Source organism: Bubalus kerabau, chromosome X, assembly GCF_029407905.1.
Source record: "Bubalus kerabau isolate K-KA32 ecotype Philippines breed swamp buffalo chromosome X, PCC_UOA_SB_1v2, whole genome shotgun sequence".
In the NCBI taxonomy this organism is placed as follows: domain Eukaryota; kingdom Metazoa; phylum Chordata; class Mammalia; order Artiodactyla; family Bovidae; genus Bubalus; species Bubalus kerabau.
The window spans coordinates 124,029,164-124,045,539 of NC_073647.1; the positions used below are offsets into that span (position 1 = coordinate 124,029,164).

The following is a 16,376-nucleotide window of genomic DNA, read 5'->3' on the forward strand; positions in this document are numbered from 1 at the left end:
TCAATCATAAGGGAAATTAACCCTAAATACTCATTGGAAGGACTATTGCTAAAGCTGAAGCTCCAATACTTTGGCCACTGATGTGAACAGCTGACTCATTGGAAAAGACCCTGATGCTGGGAAAGATTGAAGGCAAAAGGAGAAGAGGGCAGCAGAGGATGAGATGGTTGGATGGCATCACTGATTCAATGGACATGAACTTGGATGAATTACAGGAGATGGTGAGGGACAGGGAGGTCTGACATGCTGTAGTTCATGGGGTCGCAAAGAGCTGGACATGATTTAGTGACTGAACAACAACAGCAATGAACAATGGTACATCTCTTTCCATGTGCATATTTGTTGTTATATCTTTTATAAGGAAGGAAGCATATGACTTAATGATCTATCTATTTTGATTTACTTTTGGCATATCACGTTAGGTATGACCACAAATTCAAGTGTTTTTTTTTGTCATTGTTTTTTTGGCTTGTGACTTCTCTGTCCCAGCACTATTTATTGCAAAGACTAGGTTTTCTGCACCATACTGCATTTGCACCTTTGTCAAAAGGCAGTTGTCCAATATACACAGATCTATTTCTGAACCTTATGTATCAGTCATTGGTCTATTTTTATGCCAATAACATACTGTTTTGCTTACTAATATATCTTGAAATCAAGCAGTATATTATCTTCAACACATTTTCCTTTTCCAAAATTTTTTTGACTATTCTAACTACTTTGTATTCCTATGTTAATTTTAAAATGAGCCTGTCAATTTCTACAAAAGATCCTGATGGGATTTTGGTTGGAATTGTGGTGAATCTGTATATTCTTTGGATCATTTTTGCATATCCTTTATGTCTCTGCATAACTTTTTGAATAAAAGGAATACAGTTTCAGTGTCATTGTCTGATAATTTTAACATAAGTATCAGTATTAATGATTTAACTGGTTAATAATTCTATTTATTATGGCTCATATTTCCCTGATTATTTTTATGTGTTGTAATATTTACTTGGATGTCAGATATAGTAAATTTTACCTCATTAGGTAATAGACAATTTTTCATATTCTTATAATTTTCTCAAGCTCTACTCTGTAAGGAAGTTACCTTAAAACAGACTGGTGCTTCCAGATCCTTCTTTTATGAATGTTACCTGGGTCCAGAGTATTGCTCTAACTAGTAATAATTATCCTCCAGTACTCAGGCAAGAACTTCCTCAGTACTCTTCCTCAACATCCCATGAATCATGAGGTTTAAGTACTGGTTGAGGCAAATAATACAGAGGTGTGCTAGAAATATTAAGACAGAGATCCAAGAACAAGAAAGACAAAGTGTGGCTAATAAGATTCAATTTATACTTAGGATTGCCAGAGCAATCCTGAACAGGATGAGCTAATTTGGAAGACTTACACTCAATGATTTCAAAACTTATCAGAAAGCTACTTACCGACAGTGTAGAACTGCCACTATACAGATCAATGGAACAGAATTAAGACTCCAGAAACAAGCCTTGACATATTTGGTCATTTGATTTTTGAAAAAGGTGCCAAGGCAATTTAATAAGAAATGATAGTATTTTCAACAAATGGTGCTGGGACAACTGAATATCCACATATAACAATATGAATTTAGACTCTTAACTCTTACCATAAACAAAGATTTTAAAAAACATTAAAAGGAATTGTAGTCCTAAACATAAGATCTAACAATACAAAATGTTTAGGAGAAAATATTTGCAAATTGGGCTAGCTAAAGATTGTTCGGCATGATATTAAAAGCATGATCAATGAAATGAAAAAATTAAGCTAATTCAATTTTGTTTAATAATTGCTGTGCTTTAAATAACATTATTAAGAAAATGAAAAAAAAAAGCCACAGATTTAAGGAAAATATTTGGAAATCATATCTGAAAAAAGATGTGTATTCAAAATACATAAACGATTCTTAAACTCTATACTGAGGAGGCAAACATCCAAATTAAAAATTGGGGAAAGACATTTCTCCAGATAAGATAGACAATTTAAATAGTTGTATCTCTAAGTAAATACATCAATATATATTCAACACTTTGTCAAAAAGAAAATGCAAATCAAAAGCACAATGAGAGAACATTTTGCACCCACTAGTTGGCTGTAATCAAAAAGACAGAAAAAAACAATTGTTGATGAAAACATGGAGAAACTGCAACCCTCATATACATATCAACAACCTCTGGTATGGCGATGATACCACTCTAATGGCAGAAAGTAAAGAGGAACTAAAGAGCCTCTTGATGAGGGTGAAAGAAGAGAGTGAAAAAGCTGGCTTGAAACTCAACATTCAAAAAACTAAGATCATGGATGACATCCAGTCCCATTACTTCATGGAAAATAGATGGGGAAACAATGGAAACAGTGACAGACTTTATTTTCTTGGGTTCCAAAACACTGCATCCATGAAATTAAAAGACACTTGCTCCTTGAAAGAAAAGTTATGACAAACCTAGACAGTGTATTAAAAATCAGAGATTTCACTTTGCTGACACAGGTCCACGTAGTCAAAGCTATGGTGCGTCCAGTAGTCATGTACGGATGTGAGAGTCGGACCATAAAGAAGGCTGAGAGGCGAAGAATTGATGCTTTTGTATTGTGGTTATGGAGAACACTCTTGAGAGTCCCTTGCATTGCAAGGAGATTAAACCAGTCAATCCTAAAGGAAATCAACCCTGCACATTCATTAGAAAGATGGTTATTGAAGCTCCAATACTTTGGCTACCTGATAGGAACAACGGACTCATTGGAAAAGACCCCGATGCTGGTAAAGACTCAAGCAGGAGAAGAAGGGGACAGCTGAGGATGAGATGGTTAGATAGCATCACCAACTCAATGGACATGAATTTGAGCAAACTGTGAGATAGTGGACAACAGAAGAGTCTGGTATGTTGTAGTCCAGGGGGTCGCAAAGAGTATGACACAACTTAGTGACTGAACAACTGTTGGAGGGATTGCAACCTAGTGCAGTCACTACAGACAAGTTTTGGCAATTTCATTAAAAGTTACACACAAAGTTACCATCAGTTCAGTTCAGTCTCTCAGTCATGTCTGACTTTTTGCAACCCCATGAACTGCAGCACTCCAGACTTCCCTGTCCATCACCAACTGCCGGAGTTTATTCAAACTCATGTCCATCAGTCAGTGATGCCATCCAACCATCTCATCGTCTGTTGTCCCCTTCTCCTCCTGCCTTCAATCTTGCCCAGCATCAGGATCTTTTCCAATGAGTCAGTTGTTCACATCAGCTGGCCAAAGTACTGGAGTTTCAGCCTCAATATCAGTCCTTCCAATGAATATTCAGGACTGATTTCCTTTAGGAGTGACTGGTTTGATCTCCTTGCAGTCCAAGGGACTCTCAAGAATCTTCTCCAACACCACAGTTCAAAAGCATCAATTCTTTGGCACTCAGCTTTCTTTTCAGTCCAACTCTAACATTCCATAAATGACTACTGGAAAAACCATAACTTTGACTAGATGGACTTTAGTTAGCAAAGTAATATCTCTGCTTTTTAATATGTGGTCTAGGTTGATCATAGCTTTTCTTTCAAGTAGCAAGCATCTTTTAATTTCATGGCTATAGTCACTATCTGCAGTGATTTTGGAGCTTCCCAAAATAAAGTATCTCACTGTTTCCCCATCTCTTTGCCATGAAGTAATGAGATTGGATGCCATGATCTTAGTTCTCTGAACGTTGAGCTTTAAGCCAACTTTTCACTCTCCTTTTTCACTTTCATCAAGAGGCTCTTTAGTTGTTCTTCACTTTCTGCCATAAGGGTGGTATCTATCTGAAATTATTGATATTTCTCCCAGCAATCTTGATTCCAGCTTGTGCTTCATCCAGCCCAGCATTTTGCATGATGTACTCTGCATATAAGTTAAATAAGCAGGGTGACACTATACAGCCTTGATGTACTCCTTTCCCAATGTGGAACCAGTTACCATACCAGTCAGCAATTCTACTCATAGGAATCTAACCAAAAGAAATAAAAACATATGTTCACTCAAAGAATTACATGTGACTATTTAAAGCAGCATTATTCACAATAGCCTCAAACTGGAAACAGCTCAGTGTCCATCAACTGTAAATGGGTGAACAAAATGTGTGTGTGCTTAGTTGCTCAGTCATATCCATCTCTTTGGACTGTACGCTCCTCTGTCCATGGGGATTGTCCAGGCAAGAATACTGGAGTGGGTTGCCATGCCCTACTCCAGGGAATATTCCCAACCCAGGGATCAAACCCAGGTCTTCCACATTGCAGGCAGATTCTTTACCAGCTGAGCCACCAGGGAAGCCCAAGAATACTGGAGAGGATAGCCTATCCCTTCTCCAGTGTATCTTCCTGACCCAGGAATCAAACCAGGGTCTCCTGCATTGCGGGTAGATTCTTTACCAGTTGAGCCACCAGGGAAGTCCATTCCTAATAAAATGAGATACTATTTATGCATAACAACAAACAAAATATTTATACCTAACACTACAGGGATGGACCTTACGAACATTATGCTAAGTAAAAGAAGTAATGTAAGAGAGACCACATATTATGTGATTCCTTTTACATGAAATGTTCAGAATGGGCAAATCTATAGTGACAGAAAGCTGATTACTGGTTGCCTGGGGCTAGGGGTGGGAACTGGAAGTGACAGCATAACAGTGATGAGGGTGATGGCATCATTGTAAAAACGGAATTGTGATGATGGCTGAATAAACCTGTAAATTCATTGAAATTCACTGATTTGCATGCTTTGACCTGGTGAATTTCATGAAATATGAATTATACTTCCATAAATCTATTTTTTAAAAAGACTTCAGTAAGTTTTTATAGATTCTTACCAACAATTACTTGATAAATTTGCTTTGGTGTCAAAGTTAAGCTGCAATCATGTTTTTCACAGGGTGTGGATGGGTCTGATTTAAGTCCTTTAAGAACCTGTGAGAAATCACATTATTCCAAAATTAACTGTTCAATACTAGCAAAAGATATTTTAAGAATTATCATGGTATAATCAAATGTGAAATATTGCACATGCCTTTCTTCTCAGAGACTTTGTCTCCTTGACTGCTATATTTCTGGTTCTTAGCAATTGGTTGTTTTTGATCCAACACTGTGTTGAAGGTAACTCCTCTTCCCTTTCCACTTCTGAGACAGTGGGTGATTTTAGACCAGATGCAGGATGTAATCCTATGTCTATGTCATTATATGAATATATGTGCTTCCTAGGGAAATCATAATAATAACTAATTGAGGCTAAGTCTTTTAGAAAATATATACATCGGTAAATTCAAATATTCCCCATATTAGATGCTGTTACTGACCCACTGAGATCCACTGAAGCAGGAAAAAGCACTTTCCACATAAAATTGCCCTCTGTTAAGAGGACCCCATTCTCAAATACCACCCCAAGAAAGTTCTACCCTACCATACCCAATGACAGTTCACAGGCAATGACTGGTATGGAGCACAAAAGTTCCTTTGACTCAAGGCAGGAACAACAACTGTTGTTGTTCCTGAGGCCCAAGAGACTGCAGGCATCAGTCTGAGAATAAACTTTATTTGAAACACATTAGTTCTGAGCTCCCTCTCCTGCCCTATCCTGCTTCCTCACATTGTACACGTTTCTCTCAAAAGAATATCCTCCGAAAATCACATGTGCTGGAACTTCTGTCTCATAATATGCTTCTAGGGAAGTCCATCTAAGACATTCCCAAATCAAAAGTAAAAAAGGAAATAAATACAGTTTAAGTAGTTCAATGTTTTCTTATTTTCATACATAAACACATCCTTTAAATCATGAAAAAGAACCTAAAGAAAAAAATTCTGGCTTTATAGGTACCATGATCTGTTTGTTTCATATTGTTTGAGAAAGTGAACTTTACCTGTGTGCTTCTTTCTGCAGGCGGACATTTCTTAAAAATTTAATGTATCCCACATAATAGTTTTCATGAGATTTATTTACTATTTTTTCAAATTTAGTATATGCAAAATCAGGATCCACATAGTTATATCTTGGAATCTTTGTGAAAATCGTCCTAGAATATGAAGAAGTCATGTGAATATTTATGTATATTTATACATGTACATTTATTCAATCAGTATTTTTATTGAGTGCCTCCTATACCAGGAGCTGGGCACAGCCTGATGAACAGGACTGATATTGTCCTCATATCCTATTATATACGGAGACATTATTACATGTAGGATTAAAATTATGTCTAATTTTCTTCATAAACTAATGACAGAAAATCTCTAAGGTCATTGGGATGTAATACCACCTATTCATGGGGTATTAGTCAAGGAGGTAATAATTTGGGCAGTTCCAGGTTACAACATCTGCTGGATCATTGAAAAAGCAAGAGAGTTCTAGAAAAACATCTATTTCTGCTTTATTGACTATGCCAAAACCTTTGACTGTGTAGATCACAATACACTGTGGAAAATTCTGAAAGAGATGGGAATACCAGACCACCTGACCTGCCTCTTGAGAAACCTGTATGCAGGTCAGGAAGCAACAGTTAGAACTGGACATGGAACAACAGACTGGTTCCAAATAGGAAAAGGAGTACGTCAAGGCTGCATATTGTCACCCTGCATATTTACTTATATGCAGAGTACATCATGAGATATGCTGGGCTGAAAGAAGCACAAGCTGGAATCAAGATTGTCAGGAGAAATATCAATAACCTCAGATATGCAGATGACACTGCCCTTATGGCAGAAAGTGAAGAGGAACTAAAAAGCCCCTTGATGAAAGAGAAGGAGGAAAGTGAAAAAGTTGGCTTAAAGCTCAACATTCAGAAAATGAAGATCATGGCATCAGGTCCCATCACTTCATGGGAAATAGATGGGGAGACAGTGGCAGATGTTATTTTTGGGGGCTCCAAAATCACTGCAGATGGTGACTACAGCCATGAAATTAAAAGACACTTACTCCTTGGAAGGAAAGTTATGACCAACCTAGATAGCATATTCAAAAGCAGAGACATTACTTTGCCAACAAAGGTCCATCTAGTCAAGGCTATGGTTTTTCCTGTGGTCATGTATGGATGTGAGAGTTGGACAGTGAAGAAAGCTGAGTGCCGAAGAATTGATGCCTTTGAACTGTGATGTTGGAGAAGACTCTTGAGAGTCCCTTGGACTGCAAGGAGATCCAACCAGTCCATTCTAAAGGAGATCAGTCCTGGGTGTTCATTGGAAGGACTGATGTTGAAGCTGAAACTCCAATACTTTGGCCACCTCATGTGAAGAGTTGACTCATTGGCAAAGACCCTGATGCTGGGAGGGATTGGGGGCAGGAGGAGAAGGGGATGACAGAGGATGAGATGGCTGGATGGCATCATTGACTCGATGGACATGGGTTTGGGTAGACTCCAGCAGTTGGTGATGGACAGGGAGTCCTGGAGTGCTGCGATTCATGGGGTCGCAAAGAGTCGGACACAACTGAGCAACTGAACTGAACTGAGGTTTCAGATGGAATTAGATCTGAATCTTATTAGTGTTTCCTAATAGTTAATTACTTTTAGATCACTGTATTCAAAACCAGAAAAAAATTATATAGAAAGAATAAGGAATCCTTTTTTAAAATAATGCTGCTTTCTTAATATTTCAGAGTTTATAAAGTAACCATCAGCAACAAACCTATACAAAGAAAAAAAATCCAAAAAAGAACTACAAACTACTCAGTATCTAATATTCACGCAACTGTGTTCATGCTTTTACTTTGGCCTACCACATATTTTCCATAAAAACAAGAAGTACAATTATTCATATCCTTTGGCCTTAGGCTACTTCAGTCTTCAGCAAATATTATTAATTATTGAGATTATCACTCTCAATAATTAAATCATAAGTATAAACCTAGTAGTCTTACACAGTCAAATGCAATTTAATCTAATATGTCTTCCTGTTTTCAATAATTCCTCAGTGGTTACAGTAAGACTTTTTTTAACTGAGTTAAACTCTTTAAGAGAGTGAAGCAATAAGAGAGAAACAAATGCTTTGCTACTCAAGGACTGTTGCTGTTCAGTCACTAAGTCCTGTCTGACTCTTTGCAGCATGCCAAGCTTCCCTGCCTTTCACTATCTCCTGGAAAGTGAAAGTGAAAGTTGCTCAGTGGTGTCCAACTCTGTGACCTGGACTATACAGTCCATGGAATTCTCCAAGCCAGAATACTGGAGTGGGTAGCCATTCCCTTCTCCAGGGGATCTTTCCTACCCAGGGACCAAACCCAGGTCTCCTGAATCATGGGCACATTCTTTACCATCTGAGTCACCAGGGAAGCCTAATAATACCGGAGTTGGTAGCCTATCCCTTCTCCAGTGGATCTTCCCAACCCAGGGATTAAACCCAGGTCTCCCACTTTGCAGGTGGATTATTTACCAGCTGAGCCACCAGGGAAGCCCACTATCTCCTGAAGTTTGCTCAAATTCATGCTCACTGAACTGGTGATGACATCCAACCATCTCATTCTCTGCTGCCCCCTTCTCCTCCTGCCCTCAATTTTTCCCAGCATCAGGGTTTTTTCAAATGAGTTGGCTCTTCGAATCAGGTGGCCGAAGTATTGGAGCTTCAGCTTCAGCATCAGTCCTCCCAATGAATACTCAGGGTTAATTTCCTTTAGGATTGACTGGTTTGATCTCCTTGCAGTCCAAGGGACTCTCAAGAGTCTTCTCCAACACTACAGTTCCAAAGCATCAATTCTTTGGCACTCAGCTTTCTTATCGTCCAGCTCTCACAGTCATACATGACTACTGGAAAAACTATAGCTTTGACTATATGGACCTTTGTTGGCAAAGTGATATCTCTGATTTTTAATACACTGTCTAGGTTTGTCATAGCTTTCCTTCCAAGGAGCAAATATCTTTTAATTTCATGGCTGCAGTCATCATCTTTAGTGATGCTGGAGCCCAGGAAAATAAAATTTGTCTCTGTTTCCACATTTTCCGCATCTATTTGCCATGAAGTGATGGAACTCTCTGCCATGATCTTTGTGTTTTGAATGTTGAGTTTCAAACCAGCTTTTTTACTCTCCTGCTTCACCCTCACCAAGAGGCTCTTTAGTTCCTCTTTGTTTTCTGCCATTAGAGTGGTACCATCTTCATATCTGAGGTTGTTGATATTTCTCCAAGGATAGTTGTTGATATATTTAAATCTCCCTTCAGACTCTGGGATCTTGAACTACCTTTGTATGTGTTAGTCGCTCAGTCATGTCCAACTCTTTGCAACCCCACAGACTGTAGACTTCCAGGCTCCTCTGTCCATGGAATTCTCCAGGCAAGAATACTGGAGTGGGTTGCCATGCCCTGCTCCAGGGGGTCTTCCTAACCCAGGGATTGAACCCAGGTCTCCTGTATTGCAGGTAGATTCTTTACCTTAGAATCTAGAAATAATTCCTATATCTGAAGTCCCTCTGTCTGTAGCAAGAAGAAAAGGCAGGACTTAGAAGTAAGTAGTAGAGTAGGTGCCTGAAGTGACAAATGCTGGTGACTAACATATCTAAATGCTTACGAGATCCTTAAAGAATAAACTTTAAGAAATACCTCTGAATCTTTGAGTAGGTGATTTTTTAAAGTGTGCAAAGTACAGGCAAAAAAAATTACTATGTAAATAAGACATTTTCCCTCATTCATTAAAGAAATATTTACTGAGTGCCTATTATAACACACTATTCTAAACACAAGATATATACTGCATTAAATAAAACTAGACAAAATTCTTACCTTATTTTCTTCTCAAAAGTTGAGAAGGTAAAATGCATTAAAAAATAAAATAGCAATTATAATTACCAAGTTAACACACTGTAAAATGTCATTACCTGAATTTTCACTACTAATTGCTAGCCAGAAAATAACTAAATTTTGTATTTCTGTTAGTATGGAAAACAGTAAATTGAGAGAAAAAATATAATTATGGCCATGGGATAAATATAAAATGCTTAGATTAGCCTTCCTCAAAAAAAAAAAAAAAATCCTGAGAGTTTAGATCATCTGATTAATACTGCCTTACCAATAAAGTATTAATGTTAAATTAACACACTATATCTGTATATAGATATATTTATATAAGCATTGGAAATAATCAAAAATAATACATTTAAAAATTATTTCCACAGCTATCTTTGCGTGTTTTCCTTTTCTTATACTGTATAATTACTTAAAATGGAGTCTGCATAATCTTCATGCTTGTGTGTTTTATAGTACTTGTCAACTACAGAAAGAAAAAGACTGATATGGATGGAATTTGTAAAATAAAATCATAAAATAGACTATATATTAATAAAAACTTAGATTTTTCCAATTGTGGATAATAAAACAATCATGGCATAAAAAATCAAATTGTATTTTAAGAAAATAACTGTAAAATTAAGTGAGCTTAAAGATTCACCAAAGGTAAAGAGACAAGTAAAGAATTTTATGGGACATGATCAAGTTTAGACAGTTGTTCAGTAACATACAAGCATGCAGAAAAGAAGTCCAGTTCATCCTCAAATATATAAAAACCATTCCTGAGCTAATGACTAAAATAAAGATGTCAGGATGACTGAATTTATTCTCACTAAGCATTGACTTATAATTCTTATAACAGGGGAGATTTTAGTTCATTTTGGGAAAAGTTGTTGGAAATGTGACTTTGAGGAGATTGAACAAAGGTGATGCTAAGGATGAAGACAATAATGACAATGAAGATGAGAACGACTGATTTATCACAGTTTAAAATGTTTTATCTTAGATAAATTCAAGCTCTCGGCCATAATTAATCAACATGACTATTCTGAGGACTGTATACATTTCCAAATATGATTATATCTATTATTTTTCTCTACTTGTCAACAGCCTATTTTAAGAATCACTGGGTAAACCATTCACATTAGAGATGAAAGGTTAGATGAAGGAAACAGAGTAGCATTCCACAACAACTTCTCCAATGTAAAAAAAAAATTGAAAATAAAACTTTACTACTATTATTATTACCATCACTAATTTATTATGCAGGATCTGATGAGATCTCTGCATGTCATGCTGGTTATTGTGTCTTACAAAATTTCAGGTTTTTAATATAGTACATTACCTGAAATTTTCATGGTCTTCTCCAGACCGGATACTTGCAGCTCGGTCATTGGGAAAGGCTATCAGTGCACCCTTTAATAACTCTTTATTTATCTTATGATTGTGAATGCGTGTCATGGTTGACTGAAGCATCGCAACAGGTGCATGGTCCTTGTACTGCACCAAGTCTTTCACCACAAACTGTCCCGCAGGATTACTGACCAAAGGGGATATACCTGTTAGAGAATTGAATATTAAGTTTAAACATGTTTTTTCTTTGAACTTCCATGAATTAACAATTACACTAGAGTGCTGCTTCCAACTTAAAACTAAATCCCTAAGCAAATTCAGAAAATACAAATAATTAATAAATGGATCTACATAAAACAATTTAGTAAGATAATGCATGCATAAGTGATAAAAATGTATGCAAAAATACTAAAACCTGATAACTTGAAGGACTGGGTTGTCCCACATGAAACTGAAATTTTTATAAAGAGAACTGAATATCAGCAATTTCATATGGTTCAATGTATAAGAGATAACTGAGAATTAGTTGAAACAGTAGCAATCAGAAAATCTATGAAATGGTCAAAATGGTTTATATTATAGATACAAAAAAGTAAAAGAATAAAATATTAAAATATTTAATAAATTTTATATACCACCAAACCAGTGCTAGTCAAAGTGAGATCTTCAAAATGGTAGCATCAGCATCTACTGGAAATATGCTGGAAATTCAAATATTTGGGCTCCAACAAAGATCTGCTTAATAATCAATGATGGGATGTAAGACAGTGACATATTTTTACAGGCCCAGATGCATGCAAAAGTTTAGAAGCATTAGATTAGATCACATTTGATATACACAGCTAAACATTAATGTGTTAAGATAATCCTAGAGTAACCAAAAGTAAACTAATAGTTGATAAGTGCCCCTAATAGCATACCAGGATTAACTTTCATCACAACTTTCTTGGTAGAAGGCTTGCAGACACTATTAAAATATAAATATATATGATGGAAAGGCTTCAGTGATGAAGACTGCAAATTTTCATCTGCCACTGAGCCAATAATCTCTATAAATTGCTTCACTTTAAAGACTCCAACTTGATGTGGAATGAATGAACATGTCACATTCTGAAAACAGAAGAAAAGTGATCAATTGCTATAGGCTGAATATTTTGGGCTTCCCTTGTGACTCAGCAGGTAAAGAACCTGCCTGCGATGCAGGAGACTTGGGTTCGATCCCTGGGTAATATTTGCGAATCCCTAAAACTCATGTTTTGGGTTGTTGTTCTTTTTCTATTTTTGCCATGTCATACAACATACATGATCTTAGTTCCACAACCAGGGACTGAACTCATGTCCCTGAAGTGGAAGTAAGGAGTCTTAACCACTGAACCACCAGGGAAGTTCTGAAACTTATGTTAAATTCTAATGCTCTATAAAATAGAATTAGGCGATTGAAGCCTGAATGGGATTAGTGTCCTTATAAAAGAGGGTCCACAGAGCTCCTTAATCCTTCCACCATGAGAGGATATCAGAAGAAGTCTGTGCCCAGGAAGAGGGCCCACACCTGACCATGCAAACACTCCAATCTGGGATTTCCAGCCTCCAGAACAATTAGAAATAAATTTCAGTTGCTTATAAACTGTGCAGTCTACGGTATATTCTTATAGCAGCTGAAATGGATTAAGAAAACAGAAAAATGTTAGGATTAAATAAAAAGCAAATAAAAAATGTTGCTTACAAAATTTTAAGGCAGGCTAGTTTATTGATGGTGAAATGAAAGTCTTTAGAAACATCATATACAGCTCTGACAAATCTTTAAGATACACATTATTAGAAAACTATTTAAGAAAAAAATTAAGATTAATGGTACTGAAATAATTCCAGAATGGCAGAATAAAGGCCTCCAAAAAGTTACTCCTTCACAAACAGAAAGAGAACACTGGGAAAATTGTCAAAATTAACTTCTCAGCTAGTTGAAAATTACCTAAAATATCGCACAACGAACACTTCAAAAGTTGAATGAATCAGGCTACAAAGTTTAGCCTCATTCACCACATTCACTTGATCTCTTGCCAACCAACTACCACTTCTCCAGGCATCTTGAAAACTTTTTGCAGGGAAAACACTTCCACAAACAGCAGGAGGCAGAAAATGCTTTCCAAGAGTTCGTCAAATTTCATAGCATGGATTTTTATGCTACAGGAATAAACAAACTTATTTCTCGTTGGCAAAATGTGTTAATCACAATGATTTCTATTTTGATTAATAAAGATGTATTTCAGCCTAGTTATAATGATTTAAAATTCATGGTCTGAAATCACAGTTACTTTTGTACCAACCTAAACCTAGATACAGAGGAGGCGATGGCACCCTACTCCAGTACTCTTGCCTGGAAAATCCCATGGGCGGAGGAGCCTGGTAGGCTGCAGTCCATGGGGTCGCGAAGAGTCAGACACGACTGAGCGACTTGACTTTCACTTTTCACTTTCATGCATTGGAGAAGGAAATGGCAACCCACTCCAGTGTTCTTGCCTGGAGAATCCCAGGGACGGGGGAGCCTGGAGGGCTGCCGTCTATGGGGTTGCACAGAGTCGGACACCACTGAAGCGACTTAGCAGCAGCAGAAGCAAACCTAGATAGCATATTCAAAAGCAGAGACATTACTTTGCCAACAAAGGTCCGTCTAGTCAAGGCTATGGTTTTTCCAGTAGTCATGTATGGATGTGAGAGTTGGACTGTGAAGAAAGCTGAGCGCTAATAAATTGATGCTTTTAAACTGTGGTGCTGGAGAAGACTCTTGAGAGTCCCTTGGACTGCAAGGAGATCCAACCAGTCCATTCTAAAGGAGATCAGTCCTGGGTGTTCTTTGGAAGGACTGATGCTAAAGCTGAAACTCCAGTACTTTGGCCACCTCATGTGAAGAGTTGACTCATTGGAAAAGACTCTGATGCTGGGAGGGGTTGGGGGCAGGAGGAGAAGGGGACGACAGAGGATGAGATGGCTGAATGGCATCACTGACTCGATGGACGTGAGTCAGAGTGAACTCCAGGAGTTGGTGATGGACAGGGAGGCCTGGCGTGCTGCGATACATGGGGTCGCAAAGAGTCGGACACGACTGAGTGACTGAAGTGAACTGAATAAATAGAAACTGTCCCAAGGAAACACAACTGTTAGAGTTATTAAACAATGACAATAAGTCAACTATTATAAATATGTTAAAAAAAACCGAAGAAAAACATGTCTAAAAACTTAAAGGCAGTATGAGAACATCTCACAAACTAGAGCATATCAATATAGAAATTGTTTAAAAGAACAAATAAAGACAAGAGAATGCAGGAAACTCACAAATATGTGGAAATTAAATAATACATTTCTAAGTAACCAATAGGTCAAAGAAGAAATTTCAAGAGAAATTAGAGAAAACTTTGAGATAAAGAAAAACTAAAACTAAACATACCAAAACTTATGGGATGCAGCAAAAGAAGTGATTAGAAGTAGATTTATAGCAGTAAGCATCAATATTAAAAAAAGATAAAGGCCTTTCATCAATAACCTAACCTCCATTTTAGGAAATAGAAAAAAGAAGAGCAAAAGGAAGTAAACAAAGCAAACAAAAGGAAAGGAATAACCATGAAATAGAGAACAGAAAGCAATGGAGAAAATCAACAAACCTGAAACTATGTGTTTGTAATGATTAACGATATTGAAAAAAATGTGAGCTAGACTCACCAGGCCACAATCAACAACAGCAAAAACTCAATTTCTTAAAATCAGGAATAAAAGAAAGGATATCACTACCACTCTACATCAATAAAAAGGAGTATGACAGAATAATAAAACAATAAATAATCACGTGCCAACCAATTAGATAACCTAGATGACATGGACAAATCCTAAGACACAAACTTCTGAACATGGTTCTAGAAGAAACAGAAAATCTGAATAGCCATAGGATAACTAGAGATTGAAACAGAAATCTGAAAACTTCTGACAAAGAGAAGTCCAGAATCAGATGGATTTGATGGTGACTTTTACTGGACATTTAAAGAAGAATAAGCACCAATTCTTCACAAAGTATTTCAAAAATTAAAGATAACATTTTCTAACTCCTTCCATGATACCAGTTTCACTCTAATGTAAAAAGGCATTCAAGAAAACTACAGACTAATGTCTTTTATGAATGTATGTGCAAAACTCTACCAAATACTATCAAATTGAATTCAGTAACACACACAAGGAGAAGGCGATGGCACCCCACTCCAGTACTCTTGCCTGGAAAATCCCATGGGCGGAGGAGCCTGGTAGGCTACAGTCCATGGGGTCTCGAAGAGTCAGACATGACTGAGCCACTTCCCTTTCACTTTTCACTTTCATGCATTGGAGAAGGAAATGGCAACCCACTCCAGTGTTCTTGCCTGGAGAATCCCAGGGACGGGGGAGCCTGGTGGGCTGCCGTCTATGGGGCCACACAGAGTCAGACATGACTGAAGTGACTTAGCAGCAGCAGCAGCAACGGACACAAAGGATCAATCACTATGTCCAACTATGCACAACTCCTTTGCCATGAAACATCACATATTTGGTCTTGAGAACAATTTTTTGGATAAGACTTCCAAAGCACAGGCAACAAAAGTGAAAAATAGACAAGACTACATCAAACTAAAAAGCTTTTGCATGGCAAAAGAAACAGTCCACATAGTGAAGAGACATCCTACAGAATGGGAAAAAATACTTGTGAACCATATATGTGATAAAGGGTTAATATGGAGAATATATAAGGAACACTTACAAATCAAAAGCAAACTAATAACCCAGTTAAAAAACAGGCAGAATGATACAGGATGCTTGGGGCTGGTGCACTGGTATGACCCAGAGGGATGGTACAGGGATGGAGGTGGAAGGGGGGTTCAGGATGGGGAACACGTGTACATCTGTGGCAGACTCATGTTGATGTATGGAAAAACCAATATAATATTGTAAAGTAATTAGCCTACAATTAAAATAAATAAATTTATATTAAAATAAATTTAAAAAAAAGAAAAAGGAAAAAATGGAACCTAGAAAAGAATTTCTTAATATATTACTAGCAAAAATGTGAAAACCACTCTGGTTATATCAAAATGCTGAAAGCCACACAAATATCAAAAGAGATTAAATGAATAAGATATGGAACATTTTATAATGAAGAAAAAAAAAATCAGGCAGAGCACTTGAATACACATTTCTCCAAAGAAGACATATGAATGGCAAAAAGTATAAGAGAAGGTGCTCAACATCACTAATCATCAGGGAAATGCAAATC

The 16,376-nt window shown here is 37.1% G+C and overlaps 1 protein-coding gene across 1 annotated transcript in view; it reads right to left on the reverse strand.

Moving 5' to 3' along the window:
• The window catches only part of LOC129640167 (cilia- and flagella-associated protein 47-like), a 103,393-nt gene that overhangs the window by 52,148 nt on the left and 34,869 nt on the right, over positions 1–16,376 (reverse strand). The window contains exons 9-13 of the mRNA XM_055565403.1: positions 12,010–12,199; positions 11,082–11,295; positions 5,894–6,046; positions 5,047–5,233; positions 4,850–4,946 (exon numbers count right to left, since the gene is read on the reverse strand). Coding sequence (XP_055421378.1) covers positions 4,850–4,946; positions 5,047–5,233; positions 5,894–6,046; positions 11,082–11,295; positions 12,010–12,199 — 841 coding nt within the window. The remainder of the gene's footprint in view (positions 1–4,849; positions 4,947–5,046; positions 5,234–5,893; positions 6,047–11,081; positions 11,296–12,009; positions 12,200–16,376) is intronic.